At 55.3% G+C, this 16,926-nt stretch overlaps 1 protein-coding gene across 4 annotated transcripts in view; it reads right to left on the reverse strand.

Annotated features, from left to right (window-relative positions):
• The window catches only part of LRRFIP1 (LRR binding FLII interacting protein 1), a 72,252-nt gene extending 57,704 nt beyond the window's left edge, over positions 1-14,548 (reverse strand). For 2 of the 4 annotated variants that reach the window (XM_054723432.1, XM_054723431.1), the window contains exons 1-2: positions 14,134-14,405; positions 723-809 (exon numbers count right to left, since the gene is read on the reverse strand). In XM_054723432.1, coding sequence (XP_054579407.1) covers positions 723-809; positions 14,134-14,199 — 153 coding nt within the window. In that variant the 5' untranslated portion in view covers positions 14,200-14,405. Of the gene's footprint in view, positions 1-722; positions 810-14,133 lie in introns of all 4 variants that reach the window. The other 2 variants (XM_054723434.1, XM_054723433.1) reach the window with 2 other exon arrangements.
• Between the last annotated feature and the right edge of the window lie 2,378 nt (positions 14,549-16,926).

The raw sequence follows: 16,926 nt of genomic DNA on the forward strand, positions 1-16,926 counted from the left end.
ATAAGTAGCAAACACCTTTCACAGGTGTGTAAACACATCACTCTCCACTCTCCCAGGGCGGCCGTTTCTTCCCTGGCTATGCATCCATGGCGTTTACTCTGTGCTCTGTACTGCACTGGGCCTTCAGGCTTCATGAAACCTATTAAAAGGTGTAAAGCCGGGGAAGGGGTGGTGGTGGGAAGTCTGTACGAATCCATGCATAACCTATGGGCACAGACAACAGGGTGGTGAAGGCCTGGGGTGGGCACTGCGGAAGGGCTATAAGGGGGTTAATGGGGGGGGCGCGGGGAAGGGGACTTACATAATACTTTCAACAATAAAGATATAATTTAAAGAAAGTGTAAAACCACAGGGGAAACATTTTTAAACAAAACAGTTTAGTATAAAAACATAATCGTCTGTTCTTCTTTCTTATTTTTAATTCAGAGGACCGGGATTCTCTCAGAAGTAAGACCCTGAAGTGCAGAGCCAGAAAGCCAGGCTGGGTGGACCTACTAGTCTGCAAGCAAGTGGCTCAGTCCGGATCCCGCAGGCCGGGCCTCGGGGACAGGCACGTTTGGCATCTGTGCTATGCACCCTCCCTGGCCTGACCTTGAACAGAAGTCACAGGCACAAGTGCGTTCTGCTCATGAGCTGTGTCGGATGGACAGGTGCCTCTGACTCACACACTCTACCTAACATTAAATCGCCCGTGAAAAGAACCAAGAAGAGGTCGGCATTACCTCCTTCTGCTGCCGCTCCAGCTCCTTCATCCTGATCTCTCGGGCCTCCGCGCGGGCCGCACGCTTCGCTGCCAGCCTGGCCTCCGCCTGAAACACACCCGGAAATTGTGTTAGAACACAGACCAGTGGCCCCTTCCAAGTACCTGGGTAACAAGGATGCTACTGAAAGAAAACCTTGTTCAGAGGTTAACAAATCTACGGGAATGCCATCGCAGACTCGTAAGAGTTAAAAGGGCCAAGGGTCGTGGCAGTTACAAGTAATAATGACTGCTGCCATTTATGGAGCCCTTACCAAATGCCGTGGGCTCTATGCTAAGGGCTTCCGTTATATTAGCCATGTGCTCCTCGCATAGCTCTATTAAGCAGTTACTGTCACCGATAGCGCTATTAGGTAGATACTGTTAACGTCACCAGGTTATAGATGAGGGGACTAAGGCACAGAGAAGGTGAGTAACTTGCCCAAGGTCACCCAGCCCATAGGTGGCAGGCCTGGGCAGTCTGCCTTCCTTTGAAGATACAACAGACTAATGCATGAAGCGAAACATGTGAGCAGGATGGGACCACGGGTCACTGGTTCAATCCCTCCCTTTACAGAGCAGGAAGTGGAGGCTGGGAGAGGCTGCCAGGCATGTCCGAGGGCACGGGGCTGGGACTCTGACCCAGATTTCCAGAACTCCTGTTCGGTCACCTCTCTATAACCCTGCTGCCCTCAGCTTCCCCTTCAACACCTGCAGTGCTGGGAAGCCATCTTTTCTCAAGACCAAGACCAGAGCTGTTGGAAGTGTTACGTTAAAGAGGAATCTATCTTTCAGCTTGTGGCTGTTTTTCCGTACTCTGCCAACCAGTGCCGGCGAGCTTGGCACCTGAACGCTGCTTCAGGCTGCGCAACCTCATGCTCACCCACTATTCAGGAGGCGAGTGGCACAATGTGTCAGGGTCCAGGTCCCCTGGTGTCAAATACATTCCACCTTCCATCCACTTAATTTTCGGGGCTACCCTCAGAATTCTCCCACCAGAGCTGTAGACACATTTTTCAGCCGTCCCACTGTCCCCTGAAGAACCTTAAAACGGGGCCATTGGGGATGGCACCAGGCTTCCGGGGTGGTTGGTGGGCCAGCGAGCAGTGAGGTGGCCGAGTGTCGAGTCACACAGGGTCTCCCCAACGGTGGGCTCCCGCCTGGCAGGCTCATGTCTGGACGGTGGGAATCCATCACCCCATCCCAGGCTTGTAGGGAATTAAGTTCATCTTCTTTCTAAATTCCCATCTAAGAGCAAAACTGACCACACAGCTGAGCTGTCAGTGGCTGACTGGCTTGTTCATGTGGTTCCTTCAAATCAAGGTGTCAGAACCACTGCTGTGTCAGCACGTGGATTCCTCACTGCCGTTTTCAATTTTCTGAACACTGTGTGAGGGGCAGCGCCGGAGGGGAGGGCAGGGAAGGCCCATTAGACTGGCACTGGCTACGTGCTTCCTCCAGCCCCATGGACCGGCCAGCGAGAGGAGGACGTTCGCACGGAGGGCGGCCGCCGCCCAGCAGCCTGTGGGCTCAGTGTCTACACTGGCTCAGACCAGGCGGCCACAGCCCACCAGCTGGGTGGGTGGGGCTGGGAAAGAGAAGGGAGGGCATGGAGGAAGAAGGGGGGTGGAATGTAAGAAAGAGGAAGGGGCTGTGCGAGCGGGCAGAGGGAGACAGGAGTGCGGGGATGTCCCAACAGACCCCAGCTACCCAGCAAAGGGCTTCCGCCACGGTCCGCCGTCGCCTCTGGTCCTCACGTCCGGCCCGACAAGTCTGTCCCGTCCCTGAGGACAACCCCCGACTGAAGGACATGAGCTTGGCTGATAAAGGAACCACATGAACAAAACCAAGCTATAGAATAAATTCCTTAGAAGGACACAGCCAGCCAACCCCAAAGACAGATTAACTTGGCCCACAGATTATAATTTAGAAAGGAGATAAATGTGCAGTTCCATGCAATTTCAAATCCTGGCCATCGCCCCCCTATGCAGCACCCACATGACTCATACGTGGACAGCAAAGCACTCAGGATGCAGGAGGTAAGGATCATGCTTGTGGGCCGCTGGCTGAGGACCCGAGGCCCCTGCGGGTCAGCCCTTCAGCACAAAACCCGTGCACAGGCAACTTCGCCAGCATGAGGCTATTATCAGCAGAATAACCCCAACGCCAGCCTGAGATGCCTCCAAGAAAAACGCGGGAGTCCTCACCGCACGGTTCATCCAAAGATGCTGACATTGCCAAGAACATGAAACGGAGCACAGGAGATAACGATCACTCACGTGAGAATATATCTGATATGAGCGAGTCTTTACATGAACAAAATACAAGATGGCAACGGTCCGCCACGGTGACATGCAAACCCAAATTCATCCCCTCCAGTCGCCTGAGCCCGGCCCCGCCCTCCAATTGCTGACGGCGGTTCAGGGGCCAGCGGGCCTCGGGGCCAGCGCTTCCTCGGTGCAGGGCAAATCCATCACCGTCGACACTTGTGTACAACACACACTTGCACGCTGAGGTCACAGCCAAATGCTACTTTCACTTTCTGTACTTCGCTTGCAGGGGCCACCACTCACCAGCCGTCACCAGCCCAGGTCACCAGCCCAGGTCACCAGCCCGGCCACAGGAACTCACCGCACTGCCCAGGGCCCGGGAAGGACCTTCAAGGTGCGGTTTGGAAGTCTTGGGATGCAGACGAAGCAATTGGTGACCGTGAACAAGTGCCAAGTGCTACAGTGGGGGGGGGAGGGGAGAGGGGAGAGGGAACTTACCCCAACGCTAGTGTCAGGAGGGCTTCCTGGGGGACAGAGGCCCTAAGCCAGACCCCGGGGAGCAAAGCGGAGAGAGCCAGGGCCGGGGAGTGTGGGACGAGGGCCTGTGGCTGGGCGGGAAGTCCCGAGGGCGGGGTCCAGGCCCAACCCTCAGCTCCTGTATCTGGAACCTTAGCTTGAAGGAATGTAGAACCACTGAAGGCTTTTAAGCGGGGACACAGCAGGGCCTGACTTCTGACTTAGAAAGATCTCTCTGGCTGCAGGAACAGGGGCGGGGAGGGCAGCGGGAAGCCCAGCAAGTGAGAAGAGGCTGCTTTTGGGCAGGCGGACGGACGAGCCCGTGAACATGAGCGGGCGGGGCTGGCTGGACCGCAGGCCAAGGATGAGGCACAGCTGTGAGGCCACTGCGGGAGGTCAGGGGCCCCCGGTCCCAAAGAGACCCACGTGGTCCCAGAGGCCAGACAACCCTGGAGAAGAACCCCACCCGGCCACCACCCTGAGGCGCATGCATAGGATGCTCACCAAAACCTGGACACACCTCCCACCTCCAAGGCCCTGGGGTTTTGGAGTTGGGGTATGGCCTCCCTGTTACCTGCCCCCAGCCCCCAATCTCAAGGGAGATGACACGAATGGAGGAAAGCACACGGATCTGTGGAATTTAGGAGACAAAGTATAAACTGCTCGGGGTGTAAAAAAACAGTTTAGACACAGGACCGTGACACCCCCCAGCCAGCCGTCAGTGGGAGTGTGCTGGCCGCTCCCTTGATGACTTCTCCCAAGCTCGTTCTCCGACCTCTGCTGGCTCTCCAGGCTCTGGTCCCCAGCAGCTCCCGACCGGGGCCTGTTGCGTGGCCCCAGGGTCCCAGGCCGCTCTCTCCCCTGTTTGCAGGCAGTGGCCACAAGCCCGCAGCTCGTCGCCTCAGCCTGAGGTCTGGGCCCTGAACCCTCCCTCCTCTGCCCAATACCATCCTTGTTGAGATACACATTCAGATATTGAGGATGAAATGCTATGGTTTTGCTCAGATTTGCCTTAACATGACCTGGGTGGGGACGGTGGGGTCCACATGGCTGTAAGGGGACGGTTGTTGGGGCTGGAGGTGGGACGTGGGCTCTTTAAATCAATGGCTGTCACAGTGTCCTTCCCAGGGCAGGGGCCTCACGGGGACCCCTCGGAGATGCAGCACCTGAGGCCCCACCCGGGCCCCCTGAGTCAGAACCTGGGGGGAGGCAGCCATCTGGGCTTCCACATGCCCCCGCTCAAGTGTGGGGACCTCTGCTTTCTGTCATCCCAATTACGTCTGGTTGTCTGACAGTTCTCAAATAAATAGCAACATTTTTGGAAGGAAGGAAGGAAGCAAGCAAGCAAGCAAGCAAGTGGGGGGGGGGGGGGGGGGGATGCCCTGGAAGGGAAGAGGGGGTAGGGATGACAGAAGGAGGGAGGGGGTGAAGGGGAGAGGAAGGAAGAAAATGAAGGTGCCCCAAACCAAAACCATGCTCACTGCCGCTGGAAGGTGGCCGGGGTTCTGCTGCTACAGCGTGCAGTGTTGTGCTCCGCACCCAAGAAAACCCAGGCCCCCTCTTTGCTCTGATGGAGGCACTGACCAGCCAGGGCTCCCCTGAGGAGATCCAGGCTCCCTGGCTCTCTCAGGCACGCCCACAGTGCGGCTGGGAATGGCGGGAATGCCAGAGTTCCATCCCCCACACAGGGGACACGGCCAGCCCCTCCCCCAAGGATCCTCCTGGCCTGGCCTGGAATCCAGTCAGCAGAGCTTTATCGACCTGGGTTTTGGGATAAGAAGACACCATTTATCACCTAAGCTGCCTCACTATAATTCTAAAAATGGGAACCTTTGACTCCAAAGTTCCACTTTTACATTTTACTGGACCACAGACAAATATGACAGCACTCTGACACGATGGTGTGAGGGATGCTAACGGTGCACAGAGAAGCCCAGATCGAAGCCTCAGCCCAGCCCTCCCGGCCAGGGTCTCTCAGGCCAGCCCTCCAAGTGGCCAGCTGAGGCCACAGATGCGATCGGCCAGGGGACTGGCCAGGGGATGCACAAGCTGGCTGGGGAGAGAGACACTGCTCCCTATGACCTGTCCTCTGGTGTGGCTCAGACCGGGCCAGGCTGGGCCAAGGCTGCAGAGCTCTGCAGGGAAATCACGGCACAGCAGGCATCACCTTAGAGACGGGTTGATGACCTGCAGGTCTAACCCAACCGCAGCGCGGAAGTGGGTTTCCCTGGAACAGGACACAAAGGCCTCAGGATAAACAATCAGAAGCACATCTGTCATCTGTCCCGCCAGCGCTCCGACAGGCCTGCTCCGAGCCAGGAATTCCAGAGATAACAGCTTCCTCCGAAGGAGAGGGCTGCTCCTTTCCGGGGTCAGGGAGCTGCGAGAGCCCGACTCCGCTGGGGACTGAGGCCGGGCAGAACCAGACAGAGAAGCAACTGGCCAGGACGCAGGGAGAACCCCGGCAGAGGCGTGCCGTGCCCTCGCTGAGCTCGCACGTGGCTGCCGTCACACCGTCTTCCTGCCTGTGCTGGAGGGTTTGTAAGTGGTAGGAAGTGCTGCCCAGCACCCTGCGCAGGGACGTCTGTGTCCCTCCTGTGGCTCGACCCGTTTACCCAGATGCCCCCCATGCTGCTCCTCAGAGAGCAGAGACACGGTGGGCCAGGAGTCCTGGCTCTCAGAGGACAGAGGTGAGGGCAGGAGGCAGACTCGCTCCGTCCTTGCGAGCCCCGCACCTCGTCAGGGACTCCTGGCTCTGGCTCTACTTGTCCTGAGCTTCGGAGCTTCCCTGGGACTCTCACAGTGCGGAATTTACATCCTACGGCACCGCACCCGCAGTCAGAGAGCCAGCTCTCACTCTGCTCTGGACTCTGTAGCTACCCAGGGCTCACGTGCTACGTGGAAGATGGAGGGGTTCATGAGCCTCAGCTTTGGCGACTCTTCAGAAATGGGCTGAGACGTGCTTTCGCCATCTCCTCCGCCCTGAGAAAGCCTTGGGGTCAGGACAGGCAGCACGATGACAGCTGGGGAAGCCAGCTCCCCACCCTGCAGAGCCCGGGGACACCCACAGCACGTGACTGGCGTGCGCATGGCCGCAAGGCCCTGCGATGCTGGGCGCTGGCATTCCAGGAGCTGTTTGGGAGGGAACTGTCGGCACACATGAAGACCACCACCTGGATCAAGAGAGAGAGGACTGGGCCTGGACACCCACGCGGGACTCAATGACGGCCACCTCCCTGGTGTGCTGCCTCAGATGTCAAGTGGAAATGATGCCGCGTGGGGCTGAGAGAGACGAGCAGTTTGTTATCTGCACGGCATTCGATGAAGCCTTAATACTGACCATACGCATCCACTTTGGCCTCCAGGTTGGAGAGTTCTGATAAACAAGCAGAATTCCTGTCAGGCCACATGCCATAGCTACAGTTTACAATCTCCCAGGAGAAGCTTAAGGATGCATTTAAAGTTCACTCCTGTCTACGTGAGAGGAATATTGTGCCTGAAGTGGTGACAAAACCTCTTTTGTTCCAGAAACAAGCAGGGGACTTCTGTCCGTATGTGATTCCTCCCTGTAGTGACAAAGGAACACAGGTCCCAACGGGGCGAGCCTGAGACCCCGGAGATCACACGTGCAGGCCCGCGTTAAGGGACTTACAGTGCGGGGCACGTTCCCAGCCCGGGGCAGACAGTGCTGTGACAGAGCCCTTTCCTGAGCTGCCTTTGCTACGGGAAGAGGAAACAGCCACCAACTTTTGTTTTCTATGTAAACCCCCAGCCCCTCACATGCAGTAGAGTCTAAAAATAATGTTATTCAAAGCAACCAAGTGGACTGGGCGATGAGTGTTCCCCTGCACCCGTGTGAACAGGAACTCGCCAAGCCGGCAGCGCCCCAACGGCGACCGGCGCTGGCCTCGTACCAGGTATCCACCGCCCACCATGTCTCTGGGCTGCCACCGTGCATTTTACTGCAGTCTCAAAACCTCATCTTCCCCAAACCCTCGCTTAGGCAGCTACAGTAAGTTCCGCCACTGAGGGGGCCTCTATTTATGACCATGGCCACAAAGGGAAGGCACAGTTGTCATGGGGAGAGTGCCCACTCTAAGAGAGTATTTTGGAAATAGTGGTGTGTTTGGGGGGGGGGGGGTTCACAGTGATTGGAGGGGGTACTAATGGCATTTAGGGGCAAGGCACCAGCCTGCAGAGACAGGCTGCACAACGAGGGCCTTTCCCACTGGCCATCAGGCAGACAGAAGCAGCACTTGATCACTTTCAGATCGACAAACTGATTCCAACTTACACATAAACTCAAAATGTGTTCTGCACAGTTTTAACGTGCATCGACTATCCCGGGAATGCAATCAGCAGGAAAGCAAGGGAAGATTACACTTGATTTTGTTCAGAACTTTCCTAAGAGTTAGTCATAATTTTGGGATGTCAAGTCACCGGTAGCTGTTTGGGTGTGAGGACAGAGTGTCTGTATCAGTCTGCATTCTGCAGCTAGGATGTATCTGAAGGCTGCACCAGCATTTAGGCATTGGCATTCACATTCCAGGGTTGCAACTTACCTTCCTTTTGCTTCTTTTTAATGTTTAGTGAAACATTCTATTAACATGATATTATATATGCTGGTAGATGTTACCATCAATGAATTTCATTTCAGGTTCATAATGAAGATGTTAAAAAATGTGTAATAAAAAAAGAGGCATGGGGTCCGACAGGGCCGCGAACTACAGCTTTAAACCTGGAATGGAACGGAGGCCGGACCTCTGGTGCTCGGCCACACCTGTTCAAACAGCGTGGCCACAGGTTCAGGGCACAGATCTGGAGGCCAGTGAGTAAGCCACAAAATAAACATGACACAACTTATCATTTTTACTTGAAGAAATGAAGGACACAAAGTTAAAGACTAAAGTTTAACTCGTTGAAGTTTAACACTATGTTTCCATCGAAAGCAACTCAGGCCTTTATCTCGCCAAGCTGATCGTGACTGGGCCTGGGCCCCGAGGAGCTGGTACCCCACCCTCTGCTCCTGGGGGACCTGGACAAACAGCCCAAGAAGCAATGGGTGCCACCTTTGTCCAGACTGCATCCTCTCGGTCTCCCCTGGAGTTTCCACAGAGGGAGACGGTCCAGAGGGCGTCTCAAGACAGAGCCACCAGTCTGGGCTCTACCCCTGACCAATGACATGAGCTCGGACTAACTGCGTCCCTTCCCAACATCAGCCCTCATTTTAGGGCTGGGCACCTCGAGGTGCTTCCGTCGCCTCTGAAAGGTCATCTCCACACCAGGGGTCAAGCATTGTCAACCTCTCCCCATGGTGCCACTGGGAATCTCAGAATAATGAACTTCTTAAAAGTTTCAGAATAACAAACTTCTTAAAAGTACCCTACATACCAAAATAACAAACTTATATTAACCAGGAACAAAATTATTCATGTTACTTTATCGAGTGCAATGACTCGGAACTTTCAGCACAGTCCTGAGGGTGGGTAGAGACGCTTGATCACTTTACCCTCCATGAAAATCACTTCCTCCTCTTGCTGTGAACACATGTGAAATATTTTTTTCTGAGAAGAGTGTGTTCACATTTCCTTCAACAGTTTCAACAAGAGCTGCTGGAACTACCAACAAGAGCATGACGGCCACCCATCACCAAGCATGCGGCTGACAGGTGAGAGGAGCCCGCCCACCTGTGTGGCTCTCCAGGTGACAGGTTCCCTGCAGCCCAGGCATCTGGGCTCCTCCCCCTTCTCGTTCCCTGCTCCCTGCTCCACACAGGGTCTTCCCTGCAGACCCCACCCCTTCAAGGTGTCACAAAGCATATTCCCTCTCAGAATAAGGCGGACTCTCACAGCACCACGCTTTCCTCTGTTAAGCCGGACACAACTACTGACAGCCTTCCCTGTGTCCAATGCCAGTCCCGGAACCCGCCAGGGAAGAACGAGAAGCCATCATTTCCACCCTCCAGGGGCCTGTCTGGGTGGCATGGGGTTAGGGAGGAGCCACTCGGGAAAAGGCTCAGCTCCCGGGGTTCCTGTGAGGGCTGACACAGTGACTGATAGTGACAAAGTTAGTCCAGCACACAAACTGGAAAAAGGAGAAATGTCTGCCGCGCTCCCGTTACTAGTATTCTCTTCCTTATTTAGAAAACTGCAGTCCATCGAGTGTTCTTTTGTTTTGAAAAGTTTTGAAAACTCCCAGAAATAGAAATGAAGCATTTGCTACAATGAAGAGGTCTCGATATGCACTCAGAAGCAAGGGCTGGGATCTGAAGGGCCCTGTCGGGAAAAAGAAGCCCTCCGGCCCCGATCCTGCGTGTGAGGCCGGGAGCTGCAGAGAAGCCCATGGCAGCCTCCGGCCTGAGACCCTGCCTGACGCGCTGTACACAGTGGTGACAGCTATCAGCACCAGCTCCGTCGGAGGGCCCCCTGCCTGCTAGCTGTGGGGACTTGGGAAAGTCCCCTGACCTTTCCGTTTCCTCTTTATCTGCAAGTGGAGATCACCAAGCCTCATGAGGCGGTGGCCAGGACTGGGGAAGGCGCCACAGGAAACACTTGGCAAGGCAGACACGGGGGGAGGGGGAGGGGATTGGGAAATGCTACCTACAGTGACTAGTACCACAGCTGCAGACCCAGCAGTGAGCTCAGCTCAGCTCAGCTCAGCTCAGGGTTAAGGGCAGCAGAGACAGGAAGGCTACACACCCAGGTACCACAGATGAGAAAAAAGATGCGAGGATCAGAAAGGATGCTGCTTTCATAAGCTCTACCCCACTAACATAGAAATGAAAGATTTGGGTTAAAATTTAAAGTAAATCCTCACTACAGTCATTTAAGATACATTAGGTGTCTATTACAAAGTAGTTGTTCTTCAGATTCAAGGCAAAATGGCTTTAAAGCGAAGTTATAGCCTTAAGGAGGAAACCACTGAAACGCTGCCCTCCCTCCTGGCCCCCACGAATGAATGAGTCTCGGAACACACACCTGAATACACACCTGTGTGTGGGGTTCTGGTTTGTTTTGGTTCATTTGTTTTGGAGCTGGGCTGGGGGGTGGGGACTTCAGTGTTGGTCTGCGGTCATATGCCTGGCAATTGTGAATGATTAAATTTTGGATGTAGTCAAAGTAATCCTTTGTTTAACGTAGGAGAAAGAAGTTAATTTACTTAAGTTTATCTAGATAGTTTGAATAATGAAAGTCCTAGTAAATCCATTCCATAAAAATAAGTGTCTTTATTCAAAAAAGAGAACCCTATAGAGTTAAAACAGTGAGGCAATAAAAACTCTCTCCTGCCTAACCCCACAACCAACTTACAGCAGGATATACCCGGCGTATTCCCTCACAGGTTAGTAATTCACACCTACGGGCCCCGGGCCTCCAGGATCAACATTCGTAAACACGAACGGAGATTTTGGAAACTGGCATGTGAGTAACTAGTCATACACGCTTCCTCTCTGAGTCACACAGCCCAATTTTCAGGGATAAGGCATTCCTCTCGAACATTGCCTTTTGAGGAGCAAACACATCATACCAACGGCAACCTCACAGACCTGTACAAACGAGATAAGGACCTCACTCCAATAGGTAATAGTCCAATCAGCTTCGAGAGAAAACAGTGTTGCAACTATAAATAACTGGATTTCCTGTGCTCAGCATAAGTGGCAGTTTAGACTGCAGGGTTTAAAAATTTTTTTACTAAGGAGGCTTCCGCTCGGTGACATTATTTCTGGCTGCACAGAAACTAACTCTTAAAGAAAAAGGGAAATTTAGTCTTCATCTTTGCCCTCGTGGGACACTCTTACTATGTGAGAAAAGACCTAACTTAGAGTTTCTATAATTTGACTGCTTGAGGAAGTGCCCCATCTAAAACAAACCATGGGATCTCAGGACTCAAAAATCTCCGGCCCCCAGGGCACCGCCTTCGTCCCCGCCTTCGTCAACACTCCCACTCAGGTAGGGACCCTGGCACAGGTACCTACGTGAGATGGGGCTCGGGAGGCTGTGCCCACGCTCTACCCGGACAGCCTCTCTCCGGACAGGACTGATGTTTGTCAGTTCATGCTAGTCAGGAAGTGGAAAGCCACCAGAGGTGACACAACCCCTCTCAAACATGGGAAGTTACAAAAGTGAGAGAAGTGCGTGGTTTCCACACTGCCCCTCCCACGGCTGGCACCGACGATCACGAAGGAGCTGGGCTCCTGCCCTCGTCCTGCTGTTTCCTTTGCCAGGTGAGGTGGAGCTTGGCAATTCTGCTTCCTCCTGCCAACCCTGGCTCTCCTCTGACACTGGGGTGGCCCCCAGCCCTCCTTCCCCACTGCAGACCCCAGTTCCCAGGACAACAGGGTCACTTAATGGAGAACACAACCGGAACCAAACAAACAGTATGGAAGCCCAGAGGCCTCCAGCCGGAACAGTGCCTCCAGGGTGGCTGCGGGGAGACTCCCTTCTAAGGCTCCCCACCTCACTCTCCAAGAGTGTTGGCTACTATTTACTAAAAACAACCTTCACACAGGGTCACAATTGCTTATCGGAAATCCCGGGACCAGGTATGTGTCAGACTTCAACTAGAAAGGCTGTAAGATGCGGCCACCATATATTCTGCCACAGTCCTGAGTTACACCCTTTAACCAAGTCCGTTAAAGGGGCTGCAGAGAGAAGTATGGACGTGTTCACACGCAGAGGTAAAGACTGAAAAGTCGCCCACCAGCCAGGGCAGGTCTCACTGCCAAATGAATCCTGCCACAAACTTACCCAAAAAAAGCAACAACTTTTGGTTTTCAGAACTTACTGGATCCTGGAATTGGTAGGGCAACGATTTTCAACCTTTTCCACCTCATGGCACAGCACTTATTAATTACTAAAATTTTGGCGGCTCACCAAAATATATATTTTCTGCCAATCTGACAAAAAAATGTAAGTATGCTTTTGATTCATGCACACTGGACGGCTATTGTTGTATGGACTGTTGTTGTTTTTAAATTTGATAATCTAAGGGAGAACAGGTCAGTGCCCCTGATCAAACAGGTATTGCATGTTTCAAAATGTCTTGCAGCACACGGACTGAACGTGGCTGGATGCGGGGACGGGGGCAGGGGGGGGGGAGGGAGGGGGGGGAGAGGGGGCTGGGGATGGTGGGCCAGTGAGGATGGAGCACCTTCTCACTCAGGGCCCGGTCCAGACTCCCCTCTCCCCTATTTCTATGAAGCAGGCGTCTCAGCCAGACCCAATCAAGGGTTATGTTACATGAAGGGTTAAGGAGACTTTTCAGGCAGTGATCGGAAGCCAGGTGTTATTTCTACTCGTTCCTCTGATGGACAGGTCCCTCCCTTCCTCACATCCTCCTTCTCTACGTTTACTCTTTTCTTCTACAAAAAGTCCCCACCCAGAGTTCCTTCCTCTGAGCCAGAATCTCGCCCAGGATTAACATCGCCCGTCCTGGCCATCTAAGGCTTGCCTAAATGGCTCATCGGGAACGCCGGCCTCTAGCAGCATTCCGCCCTTCCTTCTCCAAGGGCCCTTCCCTGACGGGGATTCCAGGGTCTCTCTGCAGGTTCCCAGGCCCCTAGAAACCGACGGGGTTAAGGGGTAGGAACCAGCGGCGAAGGTCTGGCCCTCGGCGGCAGCTTTAGGTGAGGTCACAGAAGCAGCACAGTAAAATGGGCACTAAGAACCCACCTGACCATCCTCAGCAAGGAAGTTAACTCCCAAGTGTGCACTTCTCTGGTGCTTACCTACTGGGGAACTCCTTCAAGGTAAGGGCAGTCTTTTCATTTTGAATCCCCACAAACACCCAGCAGGTGATTAATTCCTACCTGGTGAAGGAGTCATTGTTTTGGGCTCAAGTTCTCTGTAGTATAAACTTCAAACATCCTAACATGTTTCTTTTCCAAAGTGCATCCTCTCACCTTTAGATATTCAGGACCAACCACAAGCCATGGGGCAGTGGGTAATTACGAACCTTCCCCACCTCACCCCAGCCCAATTTTAACCCAAATACCCCACATCCATGAGTGTTAAGCCAGATAACTGAATTCCTGCAGGGTCCTGTCCAGACCCCAGACCCCAGGAGACCAGCCAGAGTCTATCTGGGGATGGGGTCCTTGGGGGAGGTGGAGAAGTCCTGTTCGGGTCGCAGGTCCAGAGCAGGATAAGTGCTCAGAACCGCCCAGACACAGATGGCTCCAGCCCCAGGGCCAGGGCCCCGGCTCTGGACACCAGTTTCTAGCGCTGTATTTTGTAAAATACCAAACTACCAGCTTGGAGGGACCCTCTAGACACTAGAGTCTATAGAGTCTAGACAGAGCGCGGGTCTCAGGCCTCCGCCCAGCCACACAGCTGGCAGAACCGGTCACAAGGTCCTTTCGTCCTGGGGAGGGGCGCCGTCCAATGAAACCTGCTCTCCACGCAGGAGGAGCGGAACGAAGCGAACGGAGAGCAGGCCGCTCCCACCCGCACATCCTCGCGTGGGGGCCTTCATTTCAGGGGACCCCGGCCAGGCGGAGCCCACCCCACAGCAGTGCAGCCAAAGGTGCCCACTGCCCTGGACCTTAGACGACAACAAGGACCAAACGCTCGCAGTCAGAAGCGGAAGTTTCCAAACGCGTTTTCCTCTTACCAGCCTCTGAGCTTCTGGACTCAGACAGTCGATTTCCTTGTTCTGCGTGGCCGCCGGGTTGGTCATCCTGCCGGCTGCCAGTCCACCGCCCCTCACCGCCAGGAAAGACGCTCAGCGAACGCGGGCTCTCGGGTCCGCGGGCGCAGGCTCTCAGCTCAGCTGCATCCCGAGGGCGGCGGCTCCAGCCCACGGACAGCCCCGCGACGGCACCGGACTCGCCCTTCCCGAGGCGGAGGCGCCCTCCCCGCTTCCCGGCTCGGGCGCGGCCGCATGGGCGTGACGCAGGTGGCCCCGGCCCGGGTGGGGGCCCCCGGGGCAGAGGAGCGGCCTTCCCCTCGCGCCCCGCCCCCGACGGCCCCGCCCCCATCTGCGCTCCACCTCCACCGCTCAACCTGCCCGCCCCGTCCTTTGTGCGCGCCCCTCCCCGCGTCCCAGCTGCGCGGTTATCAATCACGGTGGCCTCCACCGGAAGGCGGGGCGGGGGGGGCGGGGGCAAAAAGGACCCCAGCCGGCCCCGCCCACAGGCGCGGGGAGGGCAAGTTGAGAGGCTGTGGGAAAAGAAAGCTGGCGGGGTGAGGGACCGCGCGGGGCAGGGTTCCGCTTGGGGCCTGCGGGGGGCGGGGCCTGCGCGGGGGCGGGGCGAGCTGCCTCCGTACCCCCAATTCCAGTCCCCGCACTCCGCGCCGCCGGCTCCCGCGGGCTACAGTCCTGCGGGCTACACCCCGCGACGTCCTCCAAACTCAGGCCAAAGTGAGCTTCTACGGACCTGGCGACCTCAGCCCGAGCCCTGCAGCACCTGCCGGCCGGGGAGCCCCGTTAACGCGTCACCCCGAAAGGGGCCGGCTTCCAGGACAACAAAAGCGCGCGGCCCGCGGGGGTGAGAGCAAGCATCCCGGGCCGGTGCGCCCTCGCCCGCCTCCCTGTCGGCAAGCCGTGGGCGGCCAAGAACGCGGAGCCAGCGGTTCGGCGCGGATCCGGAGGCTCAGAGGCGGGGCCGTGTGGTCTGGGGTCTGGCCGGGAGGGCCTGCGGGGCAGGAGCCCGGCCGGGAGGGCGTGGGGAGGAGTCGTCCCAGTGCAGGGTCTGGAACCCAACCTCCCAGCACGCGGCCCTCCCGCCGCAGAACGCAGAACGCGCGCTGCTCCTTCTTTAAAAGTCCTGCAGACAAAGCAGCGCGAGTCCTCGCCAGGCTCGGGCAGGAGCCACAGGAAATGCTCACATTCACCAGAATGTCTACCTGTTCTGGCCACGCCCGGAGCCCGCGGCGCCTGGGATGCCCCTGCCGGCCCATGCCCCGGGGACACGTGTTTGAAAGCCCATCTCGGAAAAACCACCTCCCCGCCTCCAAACGGGAACTTCCTACAGAGTCGGTTGGCCTAATTCTCTGAAAAGGCCGCTCCAGAATTATTGAGACCACAAATTCACATTTAAATGTTACAACCACCCAATTTCCCACTCCCTGCCCCACCTAGTTCTGGGTAACACGTTAGAGCATGACCTTCCCACTCACCTTCCCACTGTGTACAGGGCGCCCCCGCGCACGTGCCTTGGCTTCTGGGGGAGGAGCTCGGGAAGGAAGGGCTGGGGGGCAGAGGAGGCTCTTCGGGACCGGAGGGCCTAACCTAGGAGGGGTGGGGGCGACAGAAAAGAGGCGGAGTAAAGGCCCAGAGTGGCCGCTGTGGGAGAAACTCCGCAGGTTTCAACCTTGCTTAAGGTGAACAGCGCCAAGCTTTGATGGGTAGCATCCTGGGGCCCATAAAAATGAATTTTAAAGAGATTGAAATGCCTTTTATTACCTGATTTCCTTGCTCTGACACTTTTAAATATATTCATGGATTACAATTCTTGGCTCTACGAAATTAAATGAATTGGAGAAAATAATTCTACACGGCTCTCCATGAACAACTATCGGACTTGGGGAATTGATCGCAAAAAGCAATTTGAATTTTAGTAGAGGAACAACTCTGCAGATGAGAATGATAGCCAGCCATTAAGGGAGCTGCCTTCTTGGAGACTGGTGTGAATATTCCCACCGAGACAGGCAAACGTTAGAGCTACATGCCACCCAAACCCTGTGACCACACGTCCCAGAGCAGGGCTCATGGAGCAGGCCCCGTCTACCTGCCGGCTGTTCCTGAGGAAAACTGCTTTGCACCCCCCCAACCCCAGGGGGCCACGGAGGGAAGGGGCTAAGTGGCTCTGGAATGAAGCCATCTGGCCCAGTTTCTGGCTCTGATCCTTACTATGGGATGCTGAGCAAGTTACCTTGCCCTGCATCTCCAGTCTCTTGCCCTGCATCTCCAGTCTCATCTGAAACATGCCCCAGTGCCCGCGGTATATGGAGGACGAGAGACCCACACACATGCACACCATCGCCTGCCTTGCTGCCTCTGAGCCCACTCTCTTCCCTCTGCTCCCAGGAAGTCCCCACCCAAGGCGCCCAGGCCTTACTCCACAGCAGGAAGGAAGCTGGCAACCCTGGGCTCAAATGGCATGACCAGGACAGACTGGGCAGCCCAGGGAGGAAAACAAACCCAGAGCCCCCACAGGAGCTGCGGAAACTAGCTGACTAATTTCAGTTCCAGGAACAAACTACCAGCAATACAATAACAATACAACAATAATAGTCGGTGCACAAGAGATGTCTTACTCCATTGAGTGTAGCATATTAGGGAAAACTGCTATTCTAACCTGCTTCTAGACCAGCGATTTTCTACCTTTTTCATCTCATGGCACACATAAACTAATTACTAAATTTCTTTGGCACAACAAAAAAAATACTATTTTTTTTTTTT

The sequence above is a fragment of the Eptesicus fuscus genome, chromosome 11 (genome assembly GCF_027574615.1).
Source record: "Eptesicus fuscus isolate TK198812 chromosome 11, DD_ASM_mEF_20220401, whole genome shotgun sequence".
In the NCBI taxonomy this organism is placed as follows: Eukaryota; Metazoa; Chordata; class Mammalia; order Chiroptera; family Vespertilionidae; genus Eptesicus; species Eptesicus fuscus.